Source organism: Seriola aureovittata, chromosome 9 (assembly GCF_021018895.1).
Source record: "Seriola aureovittata isolate HTS-2021-v1 ecotype China chromosome 9, ASM2101889v1, whole genome shotgun sequence".
NCBI classification, from domain to species: Eukaryota; Metazoa; Chordata; class Actinopteri; order Carangiformes; family Carangidae; genus Seriola; species Seriola aureovittata.
In genome coordinates, this window is record NC_079372.1 from 17,495,567 (window position 1) to 17,519,286 (window position 23,720).

General features: G+C 39.8%; 1 protein-coding gene across 2 annotated transcripts in view; it reads left to right on the forward strand.

Annotated features, from left to right (window-relative positions):
- Positions 1-23,720, forward strand: part of LOC130175363 (copine-9-like) — a 92,948-nt gene that overhangs the window by 58,032 nt on the left and 11,196 nt on the right. For both annotated transcript variants that reach the window (XM_056385809.1, XM_056385810.1), the window contains 12 exons: positions 4,667-4,730; positions 6,117-6,220; positions 7,462-7,566; positions 11,092-11,133; positions 11,424-11,499; positions 13,001-13,054; positions 13,305-13,366; positions 13,912-13,958; positions 15,852-16,033; positions 18,003-18,130; positions 21,469-21,571; positions 23,037-23,094. In XM_056385809.1, the coding sequence (XP_056241784.1) occupies positions 4,667-4,730; positions 6,117-6,220; positions 7,462-7,566; positions 11,092-11,133; positions 11,424-11,499; positions 13,001-13,054; positions 13,305-13,366; positions 13,912-13,958; positions 15,852-16,033; positions 18,003-18,130; positions 21,469-21,571; positions 23,037-23,094 (1,025 nt within the window). The remainder of the gene's footprint in view (positions 1-4,666; positions 4,731-6,116; positions 6,221-7,461; positions 7,567-11,091; positions 11,134-11,423; positions 11,500-13,000; positions 13,055-13,304; positions 13,367-13,911; positions 13,959-15,851; positions 16,034-18,002; positions 18,131-21,468; positions 21,572-23,036; positions 23,095-23,720) is intronic.

Sequence of the window (23,720 nt, forward strand, 5' to 3'; positions counted from 1 at the left end):
TTCTGAGAGACAGGGTTGCTGTGTGATGTCTCCTGTGCCGCTGGCTGCCACACAACCCCCAAATAGAATATTTCCTCCCTCATGTTTAACAGTTGACGACTTATTCTTTTCATCAAATGCTGCTCCTTTTTTTTCCACCTTTGCTGATTGTGGCCAAAACAAACAACGCCAATTTGAACTTCACCTTCACTCGAGTGTTTGTTTCCAAAACGTCTCTGGCTTATTCACATGTTGTTGTGCAGATGTTGACTTTTGCGATGAGCTTGTAGGTGAAGTTTCCCTCTGATGACTCTTCCATGTAAACGCTGTTTGTGCATCGACACAGTGGAAGCTCAGCTCTACCTTCCTGAAGCTGCTTTGCAGTCACATAGAGGTAGTTTCCTTGGTCTTACAGATCTTTTCTTCCACAATTCCCTTTAACTGCCATTCCTTAATGATATTTTGGACAGTGGAGGCTTTCAAGCTTGAAGCGCTTTGATGTCTTTTTATAGCCTCCCCTGGTTGGTAAGCGTCAATTAGTTTCATTTTAGGTCCCCAGTCAGTTGCTTAGAGGAGTCCGTGGTTGTTGAGTGTTACCACAAGGTTTGAAGAGTCAGAGAATTCGTGAGCTGTCAATTCATCTTCACCTGCCTCGCAAGTTCTAACGATTCAATTAAGGCCTAACAAGTTAATTAAGGCCTAAGGCCCGAGGGTTTAGCTGGGTACCCAAACTTTTGCTCATGCAAATGAGTGAAGTTGATGAAATAAAAAGTAACAGTGCATTAATATTTGAAGAAATTCTTATTTCTGCATGTCTGTTTGCTGCAGGGGTTTTATGTTAAAAATCAACAGACCTCTGCATACAGCTGTATACAGGCAAAGCTGCCACTTGCTATAGTATATGTATGGAAGTATCTTTTAATGTCATTTGAACTCATTTTACATTTTTACACAAATTAAACTTACAAAAAACATATGCAACTTTTTCTGCCCAGCTTTTATCAGAAATCCTAATACGCTAACAGACTTTAACGTATTTTGTTTGTGTTACCTTGGAGACAGCCTCAGTGAAGGAATCGAAAAAACAATTTAGTTAATCATGCACAGCTGTTGCTCCTGTATTTACTGCTGCACTGTCCAGTTTGAAACTACAGTTATAAAATCACCATGGAATCTGACCTGACCCAGAGTAAATAACCATGAATCATTCACAATTGAATGAAAATATTATTATAATTATTATCATTATAGAGGGATTTTATATTTCATGTGTCTCCACAAATTAGATTGTAAATTTACAAAGTCAAATCTCTGTTTACTACTGAATTCTTGTCAACAGAGACATGGACTGTGTGGGTGCTGGTCTGTGTCCAGGTGGGTTTTGTTGGAGCAGTCAGAAGTTCCGATTTTCATTCCCAGTCCACCCCTGCATATAAACTGTGCAAACGTGTGAAATAATAGAAGGCTGTTGAAAATTAATTTTTTTTTGTAAAAGAAATATGAAGATGGGTGAAGCTGTGAGTCTTTCTCTTTGTAATTATCAGTCACAATCACCACTCTTAGATCACTGGTCTCTCATCTTGTCTCAGACTGCTTAGATCTCAGATGTCAGAGCACATGAAAGCACCACATCACAACAAGTGTCAGACACACTTGTTGTGATGTTTGTTCTCTCCTCACTGTGGCAACAATTACAGTCGATGTCTAAGACCTGATGCAACTCTGAGCACAGCAGCTCAGCTCAGGCCAGTCTAGGTTCTACATAATGGTTACACATTTGTTTTCTCATGGAGTAAATTTCTATTTTCATTCCAGTCCACCTTATTGAAACCCAACTAATAGATATTGCATATTATTGTGACATATCAAAAGTTTAGCAAACATGTTTTGTTCTTGTTGCCCGCTGTCGCGTTGCCGCAAAATAAATCCGGCCCATACTTGGGCCACATAATTGTTTTCTTCTGGCCCGGTATACGCCTGGTTCCACGGGCTGAATCTGGCTCACATACAGTGTGATTGTAAGATGCTACTTCCACATCTGGACCAATTCTGGCGCACACACAGAAAATCTTGAGGCTTTCAATCAATACGGAAAGACAACAGGTAGACCCTGCCCAGATGTGGAAGTATATGGGCCAGACTTGGGCCAAGGACCCAGGCATATGTTGAGTCAGAGGTTTCATGGGTCCTCCCTTTCTTTCCCATTTCCTCCTCTTCTCTCTCCTCCTTCTTCATCCCTTCTATCCACATCTTGTGATTCAGTAAAGTCTAATGAAGCAGCAGGCAGGCTCAGCCCCTTTGTCCCTGACAGTCACAAAGTTACCCCTCATCTTAGTTCTGTCACACCCAATCTGGTCCTCTTTTCCCTTTCCCTTTGAGTCTCTTCTATAGACATCCGCGCTGTTTTTTTTTTTCCATATGTCCTTCTTCTGTGATGGTTCTTTCACCGCTGAGAAACAAAAGAGAAAGATAAAAACCAACCTTCAACAGGCTTTAACCTTGAAAACAGAAGAAAAGGCTGAGGGTTAATGGAAGGGATGCATACATGTGTACACCTCTGTACATTTTTGTTCTTGAGTCATTCTTCTTTCATTTTATTTTATGCTTAAAAATATATATTCAAAACTATTAACTAAAGCTGATATGGTCTATTAATATTAGAGCAGTTCTAAAAATTCTGACCAACTTTTACATTTGAATTGTTCTTAACTTTAACACATTCCTTTATTAGACCACCAATATTTCTGGAGTGTATTTTACTCAGTAAAGCCACTTAGTATTGATTAAAACAAGCCTTTTCATTAAATCTAGAACAGAAATAAAACTAGTGCAACCCTAGTAACACTGTGGACGTTTTATGAGCTGGTCCCGTTGTGTTTGTATCTTGTGCATGAGAGCACACACACACACACACACACACACACACACACATACACAGGCTTGTAGTCATCACAGACACAATCCCGCTGAAGGTTTAATGCAATAGTTCTTTTCGCAGCAGACATTTTGACTTGTCATAGCAGCAAGACCCTCAGTCATCCATGACAGTGTGACAGTAAGTGCATTTAAATCCACCTATTTTTATGCGCATTTTCAATTTGCACATAAAAAATAATAAATAAATAAATGGAAATTCTGGAAATTCACTGATCCACGCTCGGCTAAAATGGAAAAGGATAATGTTCACACACCAGTGATGGATAGAAACCATTTTCTTTTGCCAATTTTCTGAAAATGTATGTGTCTATTATATATATTATATTTTTTTTTTCTGTCAAAATGTCCTCTGTGAACAAGACCTATTCCACAAATCAACAGCAGGTGGCTGTAATGAGCCAAAAAACTATAAAAAAATATACCAAGAAATACGGGGAAGAAGAAAACTTCCAGTTAGCCATTATCAAAGTAAATGTATTTAACATGTTTGACTTGAACGACCCACACAATGTATTTCACTGAGAAACAATTGCAATCGAATTAATAACCTTTTTTTTTTATCAAAGGGTAAGGGTGCTATTTGTAAGTTTTGCTTTGATACATAGCCAACGTTAGCATTTGACAACTGTTTACTTTCCAGTCTTTCCAATTCATTCCTTTACTCTCCAACAGCTGTCTCCAGAGGTGGAAAGCAACGTCAATGTTAACTCTTGTCTCTATCACGTCTTTTCTTCTACTGAAGTTATCATGCTACCCAGCCATACCTTGCCCGTTTCCTAACTTTTCCGACAGCGACTCACTGTAGCCTAAGCAGTATTATAACCTCTTGTCTTGTAAACACAACTGGTACCTCCTAGACTCTGAGCTGTAGTTTGGATCACTCAGGTTGTTTAGCCTGGCTCGTAACTTAGCTGGTAATTAGCTTTCAGTCTGGCCCGCTCTGGTGAGGAATGATGAGGCATTTAAGTAGCGTTTGGAATACCTTCATTTCCTTGATTGCAGCAAACACAGCTCCTGGCCTTTCAACGCTTTTATGCCGCTTATATCTACACACTCTAGCATGTAGTTTTTCCATAACAGTAACAGCATGCGGTATCTTCTCACTCATAGACACATGAGTGAAATCTACTTCTCATAACACCTTGATGACTACGTCACACTCACAGGTTACCCACAAGACCCCTGTCCTTAAAGGGGAAATCATAGCAAACATTAGCTAATGTTAGCAAATCTTAGACAGAGACTGATCTTGACCCTCCACTCAGCCTCCAATTGCTACCAGCATCACACTGAGAAATTACTCCTTGTCTATCAGCTAATTTGCTTTACAGTCCATTATTGTAGAGACGAGATGTTTAACAGCTATTAAAACTCTAGCAGTTTAAAAAGCGTACATTGAAACAACTTTCAAAACACTTCATGAGCCACAGTGTGTTCTAAAGGGGCTTAAAAGCCCTGGGATTTCAGTGCCTGATTCAGACGGAGGAGATCTCTTTTTTTTTTTTTTGATAGAATATTTAAAAAGATGGAAAACAGATTTTCAGTAAGTGACATGCACGTTAGAAAGTGAGTGCGTTACTTTTTCTTTTAAATATGCCAATCGCCGTGCTGTGCTGTCACCTATCACAATAACAGCTCATAGCCATGGACGACATCTGCTCGGCAATTGTATAATTCATGTCAAGCTACAATTACCCTCTGTCTCAGTCTTTCTCTGTGTCTCTCTCTCTCTCCTCTCTTACGCTCTCAGTGGGATTCCAGGGAAGAAGTGTGGAGTCATTATCTTTACTGCAGAGGAGCTCAGTAACTGCAGGGTCAGTACACGTACACACACACACACACACACACACACACACACAGACAAAAAAAAACAAACAAACATGCACACACGGTGTTGCTGAAGTATTATCATATTGTCTGCATTTTTTATTCGCCCTGATTCTATTGTTGTAACACCTTGCAATCTTCTCCTCCCCGACACACAAACACACCTACACACAAACATGCATATACACAGATACACAGGAAATATTTAGTGACGGGCCAATCTATCAAAAGTAGATAATGAAATGTTACAGACGTGCAAGAGTTTAACCTGTAAATCGCTTCATCTGGACCCCCCAACCTCAAGTTTTATTTTCTTCAGTGTTCATAGCTGATAAACTCTGATGCTGTGTTACCCACACCTCTCCACAGATGTATAAATGTGTTCAAAATGAACTGTCAAGATGGTTTCCTGCTATGAAGTGAATGATTTTTCTCTTCCAATTTTCCATTCCCCTGGCATAATGATACATTAATACCAACTAGGCAGCCAGATACTAACAGAATTTCGTCTGTGTGTGCGTTTGTGTGTGTAGGTCTGTGTGTGTTTATGTGTGTGTGTGTGTGTGGCTGCTCCAAAGACCATTATGTTAACAGGCTTATCTTGGTTGTGTTTACCATCGTTGCTCTGGGAGGTTTTGCTCCTGACAAGATCCAAATGTTCTTCAGAAATTTTGATAAGTGTGTGTGTGTGTGTGAGTGTATGGTATGTGTTTTTTGCTGGTTGACAACCCCTATCTGTCAATGACAAGCTTAGCTTCCCATGATGCCTTCCCACTTGAGGCAATAACTGAAAGGCCTCATTATCTATCTATCTATCTATCTATCTATCTATCTATCTATCTATCTATCTATCTATCTATCTATCTATCTATCTATCTATCTATCTATCTATCTATCTATCTATCTATCTATCGCAGCAGGAGTAACACAGCTCCTCATTAACTGCTGTAACCATCCATACATATGTATGAAGCCATTCCCACTGCCTCTCTGACTACATTACAGACATCCCATAATAAAAATCATCTCCCACTAATAAAGTGTGTAATTTAAATGAAACACAGGATTGCAATCACTGTAATGTATGTGTGCACTTGTTATTAAGCCGTTCTCACTGCCGCTGTTTGGGATCCTTATCCACATTTGCATCAACATTATTCATTCAGTTTTTACACAGCCAATTACTTTGTATTCACAGGGAGTCTTGTCTTGTAATTCTTGCAGCCGAATTTCCCTCAAAAAAACCTTGCACTTTTGTCACCAAGAAATGAGTTCCTAAAAATACCCAAAAAAAGTTGCTGACTTAGAAATGAAATTGCATCAGAATGATTGCATTGATATTCACCAACTAAAACTGCTTGTCTTTCCCTCAGGATATTGCTACTATGCAGTTGTGTGCCAACAAGTTGGATAAGAAAGACTTTTTTGGCAAGTCTGACCCCTTCCTGGTTTTCTACCGCAGCAACGAGGATGGAACGTGAGTTTGAGCGTTCGTGATGGGGCTCAGATATTCAACTTTGTCTTGCATATGAACAGAGAATGTGCTGTGAACAGATCAGAACACATCTGATATTATTTTTACCTCATTATCTGATATTGACGCGTGACGTGAGGGCACATCTCAAAAGTGCAAAATAGCCAAAAGAGCTTTTTGTTTCCTTTTCTTTCATAGACGCTTGGAACCGTCTTGACCTTCTTCTATTGTTTACATAACCTCATGTTTAAAGATAATCATGCAATGTGATGAAATGCAATGTCTTACTGTTAAAACCACCTGTTCTACTTCCATATTCATAAACAGTAACACAGTGTTCATTCAGACTCAATTAAGGCTACATCCAAACTACTACCTTTTAGTTTTAAAACGTATCACATTTTTGCTACATTTACACCTAGCGTCCACACTACTACATAGTTTTTGAGCCTCTAAGACTTTTAGAAACGCTGCTTGCCCCATTTTAGTTTATAAACTGACTCCAGGGTTGTGTTTTAGTCTGGATGGGCAGAAACTCAGACCTTTGAAAACGATGACGTGGACCCCCACGGTCACTCCCTGATTGGATCTTATCAGCCTCGACTACCAGTGGGGAAAGCAACATAGGAAACAAATTACAAGCGTTACTGACCATGTTGCTGCAACAGTCACTGTAAGGTAATGCTGATGAGAGCACTGAACCCTCAGTGCATCCTCTCAGCTGCAGCAGATGTGGTGGCAGTTCCTATGAAAGTAAAATGAGACACCTCTGAAAATCAAGAACGGTGTATAACCACTGCACTGGAAGAAGAAAGGTTTAGAAAAGTGTGTAATGAGAACTTTGAAGGTGAAAACTACATATATCCACCCAAGTAATATAAGTTGTCACATCTGGTTCTCATCTCAATTGTTTTCCTGTATAATTTGACTTTTTTTTTTTCTTTTTCTTTTTTGTGAATCAAGTGACATTTGAGGCTTATCTCAATCTTTTAAGATTATTATATTCTTCCACTGCTCTGCCTTGGGGAGATGTTTGTAGCAATGAAACTCCCATCTGCAATTCTGTCATGTCCCCCAGATATACTTAAGCACATATAAAAACACACAGCATTTTGAGTTGCAGAGAAAGCTGGATATAGTGGGTGAGGGATTATCTTCATAGGTACAATCTGAGCAATATGAGTGTGCTCTCTCTCTCTCTCTCTCTCTCTTTTGTGGCCTTAAAACTGTTATTTTGCCGGCAGGTTCACCATCTGCCATAAGACAGAGGTGATCAAGAACACGCTGAACCCGGTGTGGCAGCCTTTCACCATCCCTGTCAGAGCTCTCTGCAACGGAGACTACGACAGGTCAGAAAACATTTTGCACCACTCTATTATGCATTCAAATGGATAGTGAATGAAATGTCATCCTGAGGGATCTAATTTCTTCCTTGACACTGAAAAAACCCGTAGGTGAAACGTTGCGCGGATGTTGATAGGCCACCTGATTTTCATCGCTGTTTACATAAGCGGCAGAAACTCCTCTGCCCTGGAACAGCTTCTCTCTGATTAGATGAAGTAGGGGAACACTTAAGAACCAATAAGGCCCAGGCAGGCTCTTTTACGAATGACATCACCTGTTGCTGGGGCGGTCAGAATAATGCCAGCAGTCGGTCATGATGTCCCAGGGACCAGCACTGGTGTTATTGAGACTGACTCAGTTTTTCACACAGCACTGTTTTATATATTCAACGTCAGGCTGGACTGTGCGAAGAGGCTGTGATAGCCACATGTTGTCAAGGTACACACTGTTTACAGATGTGCATACATTACCATGCTTGCAGTAACCGCAACTATTATCCTCCTACTTATCCTTGTGATCTTGTATAGGTTTTTGTCAACTATCATCCCTCTGAATCTTTTTGCTTATCTTTTCCCAAGAGTTGCATATCTTATATCATAGGATTAGATTTCAATTTACACATTTCAGGAACAAGGCTTATTTACCTTCTCAAAGAGAGTCACATGAGAAGATCAATACCACTCTTATGAATGTTAAATGTGAAGCTTCAGCCAAGAGAGGTTTAGCCTAGCTTAGCAAAACGACTGGAAGCAGAAGGAAACAGGTCGCCGGGCTCTGTCCAAGGTCATCATTGCGCCTGACAAAGATACAGTCCACCACAAAAAACAACTTGTCTTATTTACAATTCAGTTTTTGTACGAATTAAACACACAGTATGAAACTTCTGCCACTGGAGGTTTCTAATTTAACTAATGTTACTCAAAGAGGACTAACTGGTGTGTTTGTTGGGGACCAGTTTCTACCTACAGATGCTCGTTTGGTGCACTTGTAAGTAGTACTGGGTATTTGTACAACATCCTTTGGACAACAATGGAGATCTAAGGCACAGAGGAATAAGCAACTGCATATAAAGGCTTTGGAGACACAGACAGTACTTGTTAGTATTCATCCATTGTTGCTTTTGGTCTTGTCATGGGATTTGTCTACAAGAAAAATGTTGAATATTGTCAGCAGTTCTTTAAGATAGAGGCACTTTAAAGCACTGTTGAGAGGAAACATTGTCATAGGAAGCAACAAGGAAAGAACTAAAGGTTCATTATCACTAGCGTTATTAGTTGTTTATTCATTCATTCATTCATTTTCTACCGCTTATCCTCTAGTAGGGTCGCGGGGCGGCTGGTGCCTATCCCAGCATCTTTTCGGGCGAGAGGCGGGGTACGCCCTGGACAGGTCGCCAGTCCATCGCAGGGCAAACACATAGAGACAGACAACCATTCACACTCACAGCCACACCTATGGTCAATTTAGAGTATCCAATTAGCCTAGTCCCCATTTTGCATGTCTTTGGACTGTGGGGGGAAGCCGGAGTACCCGGAGAGAACCCACACTTGCAACATGCAAACTCCACACAGAAAGATCCCTTGAACCCGGAACCTTCTTGCTGTGAGGCGACAGCGCTAACCACTGCACCACCATGCAGCCCTAGTTGTTTATTATTATTATTATTATTAGTAGTAGTAATAGTGGAAGAATTATTATTAAGGTGTGTTCAGACAGGAAATGAGATGAACTTGAGAGACAGCAAACAAAGAAAGGAAAGATGCAAGTAAGTGCAGATAAATGAAGTAAACTGAGACAAAGACGTGATCAAGTGAGTAAAAAATTTGAAGAATCTGCGCTTACCCTAAAGTTTTATGATTAAGTGCACAAACAAGGAAAAATGAGAGACTTTCCTAGTGAGTTCTGAGATCTTCCCGAGTCAGAGCTGAACACAAACACACTGAGAGCCAGTGAATGTGTCACTAACTAGCTTACAGTTAATGTGTGGACCAGTGGATCGCAGCTCTATCCGTGGGCACTGCGATTAATCTGCAGATTGGGCGGGTCGGGTCATAAAAATGAACATTATGATGAACAGCAGATGGGATGCAGGTGGGTGAAATAATATATGTTTGAGGAAAATATAAATTACACTCTACAATGTGAACATATTTTGAGCTTCATTTTTCGTCAGGCACAAATTAGCTGCTGAACTTGTCATGATTTATTATTATTATTATTATTATTATTGGGCAGTTGCCAAATGTTATTATGAACTTTTAAATAGTTTGTGCTCGGGAAGTAGCAGTGACATTCAGGATTTAAATGTCAGTCTGTGTTCGGGCTATTGTGGAAATAAGTTTGTTTATTTAAAACCAGCCTGCCTCACATGTTACCATCTTATCATGCGTCCCCTGAGAAATAAGGGTAATGTGTGATCACTTGTGGGTCTCTAAATCGCACATGCAAAAAAACTCATTTGGGTGGGTGTCGGGTGAATCGTTTATTGCATACATGTGGAGTCAGAGTTCAGAGTTGATCAGCGCATCACATGTGGACAGTCAGTACATTGGCTGATGGTGACAAATAAACACAAAATGTACAAACTGCCCAGCTGCCAAGATCATGTGAATAATGAAAGTCCAAAATTCACTTCACTTTCTGGCCAAGCACACCCTCAACAGTTAAGACCCACTGGGATTGAAAATGGGATTGACATCATATGACATTGCCTCTGTCACTTCTCTCTGGTCGCTTGCAGAGTGAGTAGGTTTCTCATTAGGAAACATTGTGTAAATTAGTCTGTGACTTTCTCCTGCAATTTATGTGACTTTGTGCCAAGCAGCGCTTCATTTTTGCTTGTATCTGGAATCTTGGAGGTAAGGGACAAACTAAAAATCAATCCCAGAAACTCCAGTAATTATCTTCTTCTTCACAGACGTGTATCCGCAGCAGGTAAAGGTTACACTTTCAGTTGTTTGGCAAAACACTGCAGAGCCTTTTATGCAAATGCACCCTCATTTGCATTAAGTATTTTATTTGGATTACAAAGCCATTCACTTGTGTCTCACAGAAATGAAACAAGGGCAAACTTTGTTGGTCCTTACACTAGGAGTTTTGTGTAACAGCCTGACTGCCACTCCCTCACTATATGCTAATACCAAATAAAGTTTAATTCATATAACAGAGCCCAACATGCAGTGTACCTGGCTCTTCACATATGGCTGGTGTTATACATTCATGCCACTGGCACTTATTCACCTTTCTCTACTTGATGTGAAATTGACATTTTCAGGCTGGAAACTAGTCGGAGCGTAGAAGAGATAGGTAGGCCCTGTAATTCAGAGTTCACATAACGACCTGTACCCACCGCACTAATAATGTTCTTCAGTGTTGAATCAGAAAATGTGTAATTGCTCTGTTCCCGATGTGATGGCGAGAAAAAGGGTTTTTCTTTAATTAAATTGAACTTCAATTTCTCATTTTATTGACAGCAGATGATCTGGTGAAGAGCAGATGTTCAGAAATAAGATGTTCTCTGTCTATTTCAGGACTGTGAAGGTAGACGTCTATGATTGGGATCGAGATGGCAGGTAAATGCATCTATGGATAACCACTCACTCTAGCCTCATGATCCGCAAAGATGTCTCCCCGGTGTTAGGAGGAAATTAAATGGCTTGTGTACATTCTTGTGGGTGAGGATTTGAAGAGTTTTGACAAAGTGTGCTTCAAAGGGAGAGTGATCGGGCAGATCGAATGGAAGATTGACAGGCAGGGAGAGAGGGAGAAAGAGACGTGGATAGAGACATGACAATTTATCTCCGATTAGAATAAAAATCTGTGCTCATGCTCCTCGTTCTGTGTGGGTGTTGTTTGTCTGCAGCCATGACTTCATTGGTGAGTTCACCACCAGCTACAGAGAGCTGTCTCGGGGGCAGAACCAATTCAATGTCTACGAGGTGAGACACGGCATGGGGGTGGTTTGTTTCTTACCGCTTTCATCACCTTGTAACTCCAATTTAGGTGATTTTGATATTTTGACTCCTGCTGTTTGGCTCTACAACCCTCGTAAGAGCTTATACAACCTTTTCGAAATGGAAGGATTGAAATAGATATAATAGCTGATAAACATGGGTGCTCTCAAAGTAAAAAAGCTTTAATTCTTTCCCGACACCAAAATTATGCAACTCTCAGCTGAATGGATGGTTTCACAAACAGCTCTAACAGAAAACATTTTCCTGCGGCTGTGCATGACTCATCAAACGCTGACAACCTGTGTGCTGTTAAGTCTGTATTCCACACTGAAGAAGAAAGCTACACAGCTAGGCTAACTAGCTTCAAACTAGCTGGTCAACGTTAGCACTAATTCCTGCTAGACGTTCATTTCTGTTCAGCAGCTGCCACACACTTGTGTCGTGTCGGGGGTCAAGCTAGCGTTAGCTGTGTGACTTTCATGGGTCCAGATATGGTGACGGAAAAACCCAACTGTCAAAACTCAAGGCAAGGCCAGTTTATTTATATAGCATCATTCAGGTACAAGGCAATTCAAAGTGCTTCACAGAGGCATGGAAATACATTAAAAATTAAACACTGAAGTGACATTAAAATGGCATTTAAAAACAATAAAAATTAATTTGATTATATAAAAACAAAAATATTTGAATAAGTCAAATCAAGATTGCATAAAATCAGGTAGGAGATTTAGGACATCATTTTAAAGATGTTCTGCAGTGATAAAAACCTTAAAGTTTTGAGCCCCGATTTAACTGAGCTGACAGTTCCAAGTATATTGGGAATATGTTTGGGCCCAAGATAATTTAATCTTTCATAGATAGTAGTATTTTTAAATCTATTCATTGACACACAGGAAGCCAGTGTAGTGATTTAAGGACTGCAACAGGTGGTGCTGTACCCAGCACCCATTGTCTGAATCATGTGAAGTAAGGTGTGCTATAATCACAGATGGGGCTAAGCAACGGCTTTAAAGCTGCTGCAGATACTACTGTTGCTTATAAAATAAATTAATAATTTAGCAGCAAGAACTTATTATTTGTTGTGTTGAAAACATAATAAAACACATATATCAGCCCCATTAGTTATTTTACTCATGAACTGTTAACTCCATGAATACACACAGCTTAATGATACCTTTGCTCCAAGTAAGCAAATTAATAGCACCATTGCAGTAAAAACATCTGTTCTGTTTACTAATCACATTTGTAATGACAAATGGATGGATGGATGGTTTAATCTCCTCACTTCCCAATCTCCATTTTTATCTTCTCTGCTCTCTCTATATACACACAGTTAAACATAATATCAGTTTCAATTCACGGGCTGTCACTATTATCAGGGATCTGCTGAATTATTCATGTTCATTATTAACCATCATTCCGGGCTGTGAAGTGGTTTTACAAGTACCCTCTTCATCATTAACTAACTTTTTCATCATTCTGGCAGGTTTTAAATCCCAAGAAGAAAGGCAAGAAGAAGAAATACATCAATTCTGGGACTGTGAGTACACCTCCTCTCCCATATCTGCCTGTCATTTCCTCTGTTTTGGCATTTATACATATATATAGGTATATATATATATATAAATATATATATAGGTATCATCACCTCTTACATCTGCCTCTCTCTTACTGGATCTTGTACTGCCTGGCCACCTGTTTGTCATTTTGCCTTCCTGTCTACCTGGCCCCGGTCCCTCTCCCAACCCTCCCTCTTTGTGCGTGTGTGTGTGTGTTTGTGTGTTTGTCAGGTAACTCTCCTGTCCTTCAAAGTGGAGTCCGAGTATACCTTTGTGGATTTCATCCGAGGAGGGTGAGTGGAATAATAATTAGCCTCCTCTCACAGTGAGTGTCAATGGCAACCATTTTGGTTGTTTGTGTCTTTGTGATTGAGTTTGGTGTGTGTGTGTGTGTGTGTGTGTGTGTGTGTGTGTGTGTGTGTGTGTGTGTGTAGGTGTGTGTGTGTGTGTGTGTGTGTGTGTGTGTATATTTGAAGTTGAAGATACAAGATTGAATTTCCCAATAGTTCCTTTGTAAGCATCACGTTGAATTCATATTGGCTCTGAAAGTTTTGGCGGAGTTTGAATTGGTAAATCTCGCGTGTAAATTTACCTCATTTATGCAGTTCACTTTTAATTACTGGTTCCATTTGTTTTACCTAATTAGACGTTCAAGATGGTGAAGAATGGAATATTGTCCCAGCATATTAATTAGCCAGTGAACCAGTAGACCGATTGTATAGCAGTACATTGTGCTGGTGTACATGAGTGTTATAGAGACACAGTGTGTATGAAGTATACTGAAGTGTGTGACGCTCTTTGTTGTTTTCCTCTTTGATTCCCACTTCATTTGCAACAGAACCCAGCTGAACTTCACAGTGGCTATAGATTTCACAGCATCCAATGGTAAGTCACTGACTTGATACAAGATGTTCACTTGCAAGTATTTTCTTTACTGTGGTGTGCGTGTGTATAAGGCTGTAACTCTTCACTGCCCTCCAGCCATAGCATCAAAACACCTATAGTACAGATGTGATCTCCCCAACCTTTTCAAAACCACTTCAAACATGACACAAGGACCTCGCAGCTTGCAGAGCACCCGAATGAACTGACAGTGATGAATCAGTTGTCTTACATAACCAACAGTAAAGGAGAAGTTTGACGGTTTGATGTTTTTTTGTTGGTGTGCCTACATCGTTGACAACTACTTGATGGATTGCCATGAAATTTACACCTTGTTGCATCAGTGTACAAATCAAACGAACAAGATACAACCTGCTTAATAGTAAAAAACTAAGCTGATCGCCTGCTAGCTCTACCTTCCTGTTTAGTCTCAATTAACTCTTGACAACAATATAAATAAGTAATTTATTTTTTACCAAAGAAATTAGTCATTTTTTCCAATCTTGTAGTTTTTAAGTTGCTATTAGCTAAATCTGGGATTTATTGTTTTTCTCTTTTTTTTGTACGATCACGAAATTTATGATAATTGATACAATCTAGCAGCTACTGTATGCAGACGATAGTACATTATTTATACTGATGTCATGTGAAAATAAGCTCTAAAATTGGTAAGTCCTAATACACAAAGCCCATATGCACAAATATTATTTTTGAACTGCTGTTATTTTTTTAAGATTATTGAAGGTAATTAGTTGTAAGTAACTAAGTACTTGGCTGACCACGTAATATAATTGGTTCTTGCAGGGGAAATGATTAGTTGCCAGAGGTAAACAATTCTACTCAATATTGTTTCCAAAGTTGGGGTCATACATTAAGAAGCCCGACTGATTATTGTTGCTCAGGAGACGGAGGACCTCCAACGTGACTACCGTACAATGTGTAATGCATCTTCACTCCAGTTTAGTTAGTGTGCCCTGCAAATGTATCGCTACGTGTATTCTTCTCTCCGAAACTATTAAAATGACACAAATTGAGTTTTGTGTTTTCAGGTAATACAGACAGGAAAGTGTATAAAGCTTCAATGTGAAAGGCACTTGTCCCTTTTTCCCCTCTGCAAGGTAACATGCCCTTTCTTTTCTCGCACGTGTGAGGGCTGGCACACCGCTGTCTTGAATAGATTGTTACATTTAGGCTCTTATTTTCACATGGCGTAAGTGCAGTCAGCCGTGCAAGGTGCACAGGGCGTGGTGAATGCGTTTGGTATTTTCGTGGCTAGAGGCACGCGGTACACCTGTGGCGCGGTTGGAAGCCAGATGGGATTGGGGGGGAATACATTACCAGTAGGTGTGTTGAGAGCAGGCGCCTATCGTGGCTAATCAAATCATCCCCCTCCCTTTTCATCCCCTTAAAGAGCAGGGCACTCGTTTCATCATGGAGGAGCGAGTCCAGATGAGCTTATGCCAAGAGGAAAGGACAGTATCACCCGGCTACATTTTCATGTGTGCAGCTGCTAATAATCAATTCAATCTAAGACATTTACTTGATTGCATAAACTGATAACTCCCCTAAATAATCCTGTTATAATCCTATTTACACAATTCTTTAATTTAAAAAAAAAAAGGATCATGTTTTCTTTCCTGAAACAGATCAGATCAGATTTTACAGCCATAATTCTTCACATAGTTCATTGCATCCATATCTCTATGCAATTAAAATGTAAACACTCAGGAGATAAAGCACACAGTGTTTTCTTGGCATCAGTCATCTTCTATTTCCACCGGTGTTACAGTGTTCCTTTTATTTCACAGGTGTAAACCAGACAGAAGGAAAGAGGGAGACATATTATCAGCCACGTCACCGTCTTATACGTGTCTGTGTGTGTGTGTCTCTTCTAAGGTAACCCGTCCCAGCCCACCTCGCTCCACTATATGAGTCCCTACCAGATGAATGCATATGCCATGGCCCTGAAAGCGGTGGGTGAGATTATCCAGGACTACGACAGCGACAAGCTCTTTCCTGCCTATGGCTTCGGAGCTAAGCTGCCCCCTGACGGCAAAATCTCCCATGCATTTCCACTGGTAAGACACACCCACACACACACCCACACACACACACACACACACACATACAAACTCACACATACAAGACACACGTGCACGGTTCAATCATAGCAGGGTGTGGTTTGGACCAGGAGTTGTCGCTGCGACAACAGCTGGTCACGCAAGTTGAGAAGTTGGCTCATCTGTCTGCCAGCAGGACTCCCCCAGCAGCACGTCCCACCCGTCCCCCCTGCATCTTCCTGAGGGAAGAGGGCAACCAGTCAGAAACCGCTGGATGCTAAGCTTGAAGTGAAGCCAAGTCTGTACTTAGGTGATCAAAATCAGGATTAATCTGGCATATGTGTTAAATGTGATCACCTTTTACAGTGCTGCTTATTTTAATGTGAATAAATGTTGGTGATAGAAATAAATAAGGAGTAAACAGTGATAATGTAACAAGTTAAAAATTGGCTTTGGAGTTTTCATCATCGCAAAGTTTTGTCTCAATTCACCATTTCCCAGTTTATCCTTGAGGCCTTGAACTGATAGTTCAGGTTATTTGATGTGGGGTTGTGTGAGGTACTTATCAATAGTCAGTGTATTACCTGCAGTAGATTCGGATCAGTGTGTTCCCAGTTTAGAGAAGCAGCAGGAACACGGGCACAGAAGCCAAGTGATTTGCTGCTGTGGACTGGGATATCCACAAAACGTGTTTTTGCCACTTAAAGACATGCTACCAAAAAAAAAAAAAAACCCAATACCAGTTAAAGTGCTGGTTATATTTTAGATATTTTCACAGCTTTATCTTGCCTTCAAACCGCCCTTCCCTTTGGAACTACAGTTTGTGAATCATTAAACTACCGTGTTCCTATGCACAAGCACACTTATGGCAGGCACTGTATTACTCCGCAGATCAGCTGTTTGAGTCAGACAAAGCTAAGTAATAGTTGTGGTTGTGCATGTAGTTCAATGGTAGCATGGACTTGGACCTCACTTAGCTTCTGGGCCTGTGCTCCTGGCTGCTTCTCTAATCTGATGGTGCGCTGATCTCAATCTACTCTAGGTAATACACTGACTTTAGATAGCTACCTCACACAGTAAATAACCTTTTCACTTTAAGGCCAAATAACAGCCACTTCCTACCTTATCTTAACAGATTTGCAAAACAATTTTTTCCCAGTGTTTTTGAAACCAGAGATGCATTGTCTCCTTCTTTGAACCCTGATGTTGTCATTGCAAACTGTGGGGCATGGAGTTCAATGTATGTATTCGATAGGGAGGATGTAACAAATGACAGTATCATTGCTTAATTGCATTATGGGAACTGTTTTTGGAGCTTGTCCATAATAGGGACTACATGTAAGGATATCTCTGCCTCTGCTGCTGCAACTTTTAATTTAATATATATATATTTTTTTTTTTTATACAAACCTTGTAAGTCCAGCATTATACCATTGGAGTGCGCCTTTGAAAAAAACTCCACTTTACCCTTGAACTTTATTTATATAATAGATTGATTGAGTCTTACAAAATGCCTCCTAGTGCTCTTAGTCCCTCTACGTGACCTACTTTGACCTTCCATGAACTTCCTAATGTACTTTGTTGCCTGAATTCACCAATAGTATGAGACAGTTATTTATTTATTGCCCTCTGAAGACTTCATACGCCCACAAGTGAACTGAAGTTAAAATGTACCCAGAACATTTCATAAGATATTGAGAGACATTTATTTTGGAGTAAGGTCTTAAATTTCCTGAAACTAGGTCAGATTAAATCTTATCACAGCTAACAGCAGCATATTTAACATATGTTTAACTATCTTTTATTGAGGGAAGAACGGAAATATGTCCACATGTGGCCTTTCATCATTTAGTGTTGATTGTGAAAAAATTGAATTTTTTTAAATGTCATTTCATATGCCAGTGACTCAGCTATTAGCGGACCTGTTTATTGTACTGCTTGGACACTAGTATATGTGTGAATGGACGCTGTATGTCGTCTGCTGCAGAGTGCTGACAGTGAGAATCCAAACTGTGTGGGAATAGAGGGCGTTCTCGAGGCCTATTTCCAGAGCCTGAGGACGGTGCAGCTGTATGGACCCACCAACTTTGCACCTGTTATCAACAAAGTGGCAAAGTAAGTTTTTCACTTCATATAGATTAAGATGCAATTACACCTTTTAGAGTAAACTGGGTAAAATTATCCTATTTTGCTTTCTTTTATCCAAACCCAGGGGATTTTTTTTTTTGTATTTATAAGCCTTGATCAAAGCCTATAAGTAACATAAATCACAAGAAGCTTTTTCACCACATTGAGAATTTCTTGGGGGGCAAATCAGCATGTGCAGGATTAAGCATCCTGTCACCTTAGAATTGGTTTCTTTCTGCCACAAAGTTTGGCAACAAGTAAGCAAGTGATATTTGAGCAGGAACAGAAGTTATTTTACAGAAAAGAGAGTGAATTTTTGTGTATTTAATTTCAAATTCAGAATCTAGAGGCTAAGTTTATGTTGCACAGGAAGCAAATTGTCAGAATACATCTGCATTTTCCTTCTTTGATATAACTTTCGACATTAAACCGCTGGGTTTTGAATTTTTAAAATGTTCTTAACTAAAGGCTTGCGCACATGAAAAAAACTGAATAATATATATTTACAGTGATTTAGAATGGCAAACATAGACTTTAATGAAAAAGGCACAAAAATAAGACTTTTAATTTGACTTTACATGTAAATAGATTGCATTATGGATGGTGTGGTACAGCTTCTGGTATCTTTAGGACTTTGGATTTACAAATATAAACATAAACACGTCATGTTCTGTCTGCTTCTGTAATTGCATTGGGTCCTGACCCTTAACCAGAGTTGCATCACTGAGACCTACTGATTTTGATGGTGACTGGCCTCCATATATTTTAGCACTTTAAAGAGGCCAGTATACTTCATCAGAATTGTTTCAGATGGTCAGATAGCTTCAAACCCACCCCCACCCCCCACCCCCACCTTTCTGACATCATATTAGGGGGTATATGTATAAACACTTGTGATTTCCAGTGTGTTCGGACAACACATCATACAAACCAGTTCCTTTCTGGTACAACCTGTTCCTAACTCTTTTTGCTTCTTGAGTTTTGGTGAAAAGGACATGATTAGAAGAACAATCAGAACCATAACCAGCCACCAGTACTCATCATCCGACTCTGTTAGTCAATGGGCATTCAGGAATTGAGTCAATGGCCAGTTAAGACCTCTGGAAATACCTCACTGATATCTTCATAGCCTTAATAAAAGGATGCTGCTGGCACAGGTAATTCCATGTCTTTAACATATGTTAACCTGGTTGGCCAGAATAGTGTTAATGTTTTATCTTACAGGTCAATGCCCTGAATTATCAGTACTCTTTTTTTTTTTTTTATCCCTCACTGTGTTTAACAGAGCAAGAGGTATAGAGGTCGCATAGAGATCACTCAAACACACACACACACAAACACACACACACACACACACAGGATCATTCTAACATTAGGCTAAAATCCCATACACATACACATACTGTAGATACACATACAGACACAGACTCACAGATAAATGGTCTGTTCAGCCAGAGAGAACAGCAAAATCTCTGGCATTAGGTTCTGTCAACTGACAATAAATACACTAAACAGCAGCTGAAAGACACACACACACACACACACACACACACCTACGAGCTGAAACTCTTCTTAACTCATCTGGCATCATATCAAGCTGGAGCTGATATTCGAGAATGTGAATATATCCATTTGTTTTTCTTAGCAAACCCCATGTTGGAAAAGGAAATGAAGAGCGGTGGAAAAACAAGAAGCAGGGTCACATTATTTTCTCTTCATGCAATGTTGTTTGCTACTTGTTATTTCTGAAGGGTCCCTCTGTTGCTCAAGGTTGTAGTTTTGGGTGGTAAACAACTCAGGTCTGGTGTGGAAGCAGCAGCCGAGAACAAAGGGGTTGCCATGGTGTGTGGAAGAGGGTCTAATTCATTTTAATGGAGTTTTTATATTAAAGTCCTCTAATGGGGTCGTCTCTGAGGGGAGGTATAATGACCTATTGTATATGGTCATTCAGGCTGGAGGACTTGTTGTTGAACCTTAATTTCATAAATAAGAATAAGCACTGAATAATAACATCTGTGTTCATTAACAAACATCATCATCATTTAAATATTTAGGATATGAAAAGGCATTGTATTTGTTACATGTAGTTTCAGTGGAACAAACTCAAATTTTCTCATTTGAAAAGTACATGTTGATTGTCACATATTAATTTGTTTGTTCCACGTCCTTAAAAAAGCCTGCCTGAAAAGGTCAAATCCCACATTGTGACACCTATTTAAAATCTGTCAAATCAAACAGACTGTTCCCAAATGAAATATCTTTCTTTTCATATGCGGTTCCAGAAACTTTACATTTCACCTTTAAAAACCAACATGTGCATTAGTCACATGTGTACTGAAATCCCATGTAAATTTTTATGTGAATTGTGGGGTACCCAGCCTAAACGTAGCACTAGGGAACATAAAAATAAAAATGATAAAATATAGTCTAAGCAAAATTTAAGGGAAAATAAAATGTGTTATTGTAAGGTATTATAAGGAATGTCAAACTATCTCAGGTCACACTGCTTGGTTGGGGTTGCTGGACCTTAAACTTCCACAAATACAATAAAGAGGCATAGCTGCTAATGCTAACCGCTGTTATCCTTTAATAGGAGCCTTCTGTATTGCTAGTGGTTTATGGTTAGAGGCCGCAGAGATAACTGGTTGTTGTTAGTGGATGTTTGACTGTGTGATATGATATAGTTAGTGCTGATGTGCCCTGTGGCTTTGGAAATAACACCAGGTTACTAATATCTGTAGTAAACTAGTGTACTAGCCATGCATTTGACATCCAGGCAAAGAAACCTGCTTTTTAATCCATGCCCTACACGTCATCTGTTGTGTTGTGGTTCTGTTATGGTGTAATTACTATACCAATTACTTATTTTTCTTGAGCCTTTTGCACAATGTTTCAGCATGTGGAGAAATCCCGAAGCTTGACAGGCCTGCCGGAAAAATTATGCTGTAATTGGCCAGTTGCTGTTTAGGAGAAGAGTTTGACAAAGGATCAATAATGCAGAGAGAGATTACCAAGAAACACACAATTACCTGGGAGCCATATCTGAAATACATGTACTATATATATAGTTTAAATTCAGCCTTGTAGACAGAATATTAGCCCCTAACCCAGGTAGCAATGTGTATGTTTGTTTGTTCGTGTGGTGTGTGTGTGTGTGTGTGTGTGTGTGTGTGTGTGTGTATGTGTGTATGTGTGTGTGTGTGTGTGTGTGTGTGTGTGTGTGTGTTGTGTGTGTGTGTGTGTGTGTGTATGTGTGTATGTGTGTGTGTGTGTGTGTGTGTGTGTGTGTGTGTGTGTGTGTGTGTGTGTGCACGCACGTCCCCCAGCTGTGCAGCAGAGATTACAGATGGCTCCCAGTACTTTGTCCTGTTGATGATCACAGATGGAGTGATATCTGACATGGTCCAGACCAAAGAGGCTGTGGTCAATGTGAGTAAACACACACACACACACACACACACACACACACAGCCAAGTCTCCATGACTTCAGAGGACATTACATTGATTTATATTCATTTCCTGGAGACTTACTCTGACCTTAACTAAAACTATTTGCCAAACCTGAAACCTAAATCTAACCTCACTCTAACGTAAAACATGTCTTCACCTTAGAATGAAATGATTTACATTATGAGGATTTCCATTTTGTCCCTATAAGGAAGACAAGTCCCCATATTGTGTTTGTCCTATGTCCTCCAATGTACGAATATTATTCGTTCTTTATCATTTCCTTTCAACAAAAACAAAAACAACAAAAAAGTTGAATAAAAATGGTCGCACTTCATTTTACGGTACATTAATAACAAGTCGTACATTGTATCTACAGGTTTAGGTCCCCACAACATGAGTAATACCTGGACCACACACACACACACACAAACACACACACACACACAGCACACAGGGACTGATGGATTGCGGTGCTCTTCCTGCAGTGACTGATGTGCGTCTCAGCATCGACTTTCCTTTTGTCAGTTATGTTCCTCAAGAATAATACTTTCTTTGATTTTTGAATACAAACAGCTGGACTTGTCACTGCAATCAACATCCTGTGATCAATAAACACCTGAGAAAAAAACAACACAATCAGATTTTCTTTTTAAGATTCCAGTCAAGGGGAAGAAAAGACATCTTTGCTTTCATTGGGTCTCATATCACTTTCTAGAGAGGTCAATAGTTGTTATAGAAAACTGTCAAATTAACGTTTGAGAGGTCTGATCCAATTAGATCGGTGATTTCTCAGATCGGTGCAGAAAGTGGAAAAGAAATTATTTGTTATTTTCTCTTTCCTAATAAGCTTACATGTACAGTGTAAAATTAACTCGAGTGAAGTCTCAGATATTTGCTTTATACCCTTTAAATAGTACTAATTTTTGCTGAGTTTTCTTCAGGTGAACAACGTTTGTTTTTGTGTCAAGCAGAGTTAAGGTTTGGAAAGTAAAAATAATGATGATGTCACATCAAGGCTACTGAGTCAGGTATTAGTCTCACCTGTTCTTAATTTAAAAAATAAAATAAAATCAACACTTTATTTTTAGAAGACAATGCTCACTACGTCAAAAAAATGTAATCTCTTGAAAGCTCTGTTATTCACCCACAGCTAGTTTGCATTATTTGATGTGGGGCTTTTTGAGGTACTTATCTATGCTCAGCGCAGTAGGTTTGAATTCGTGCACTGCAAGTTTGGAAAAGTAGACACGAGTACCGACACAGAAGTGGAGCGATGTGCTCCTGTGGACGGGGTTCAGCCACTTTAAAGGTCCCATATTTTACATTTTTACGGGACTTTATTTGAAATTGTGATATCCATAAGATATTTCTGTGGTTTTTAGCTCCAAAATGCATCTGAAAGATCTAACGAATTCATTGTCTTTCCTGTTTTCTCCCATACAGGCAGCATCACTCCCTATGTCCATCATCATCGTAGGTGTTGGGCCTGCTGAGTTTGATGGTGAGTTTTCACACTGACAGAGGAGACGAGGGTCTTGCACTCAGTGCCAAGAAATCACTTTATTCAATAAGACAAACCCTTTTTAGTCGTCCGGCCTTCATCAGTGCCACACTCACGTAGATGCCTCTTAAATAACAAGCACACAGGTGGAAATCAGTTACATAACAATCAATGACATCTCTGGGTGGCACAAAGAAGAAGGTGCAAACTGAAGCATCAGATTTCTTCACATATCAAATGTTTGTTGGCATTCATATATAGAAAACTGGCTTTAATAAAAAGACAGCTGCAGAGAGAAGAACGATACCAGTCCTTCTTTCACCTTCAAATGTACCTTTCAGTGAGACATGTAGCTGAGCAGAATGATTGCCGACAAGAAGTGTGCATTGAATAAATTTGAAATGTAAACCGTTTTGATTAAATTCAATAACCTTGACGCTGCAAAGACATAAATACGTAATGCTATATATGAACGGCAGCTATCGACTTTGGCTTAGACTTTTAGCGGACTTGATGGGAGTCAGCAATGGGGAGTGGGCAAACAGGAAACCACTGTAGCAGCTGTATCGTAATTGGTTCGTCATACACACCGGGCTGCTGTTCCTTCTTCCTGGGAGAGTCGCTGG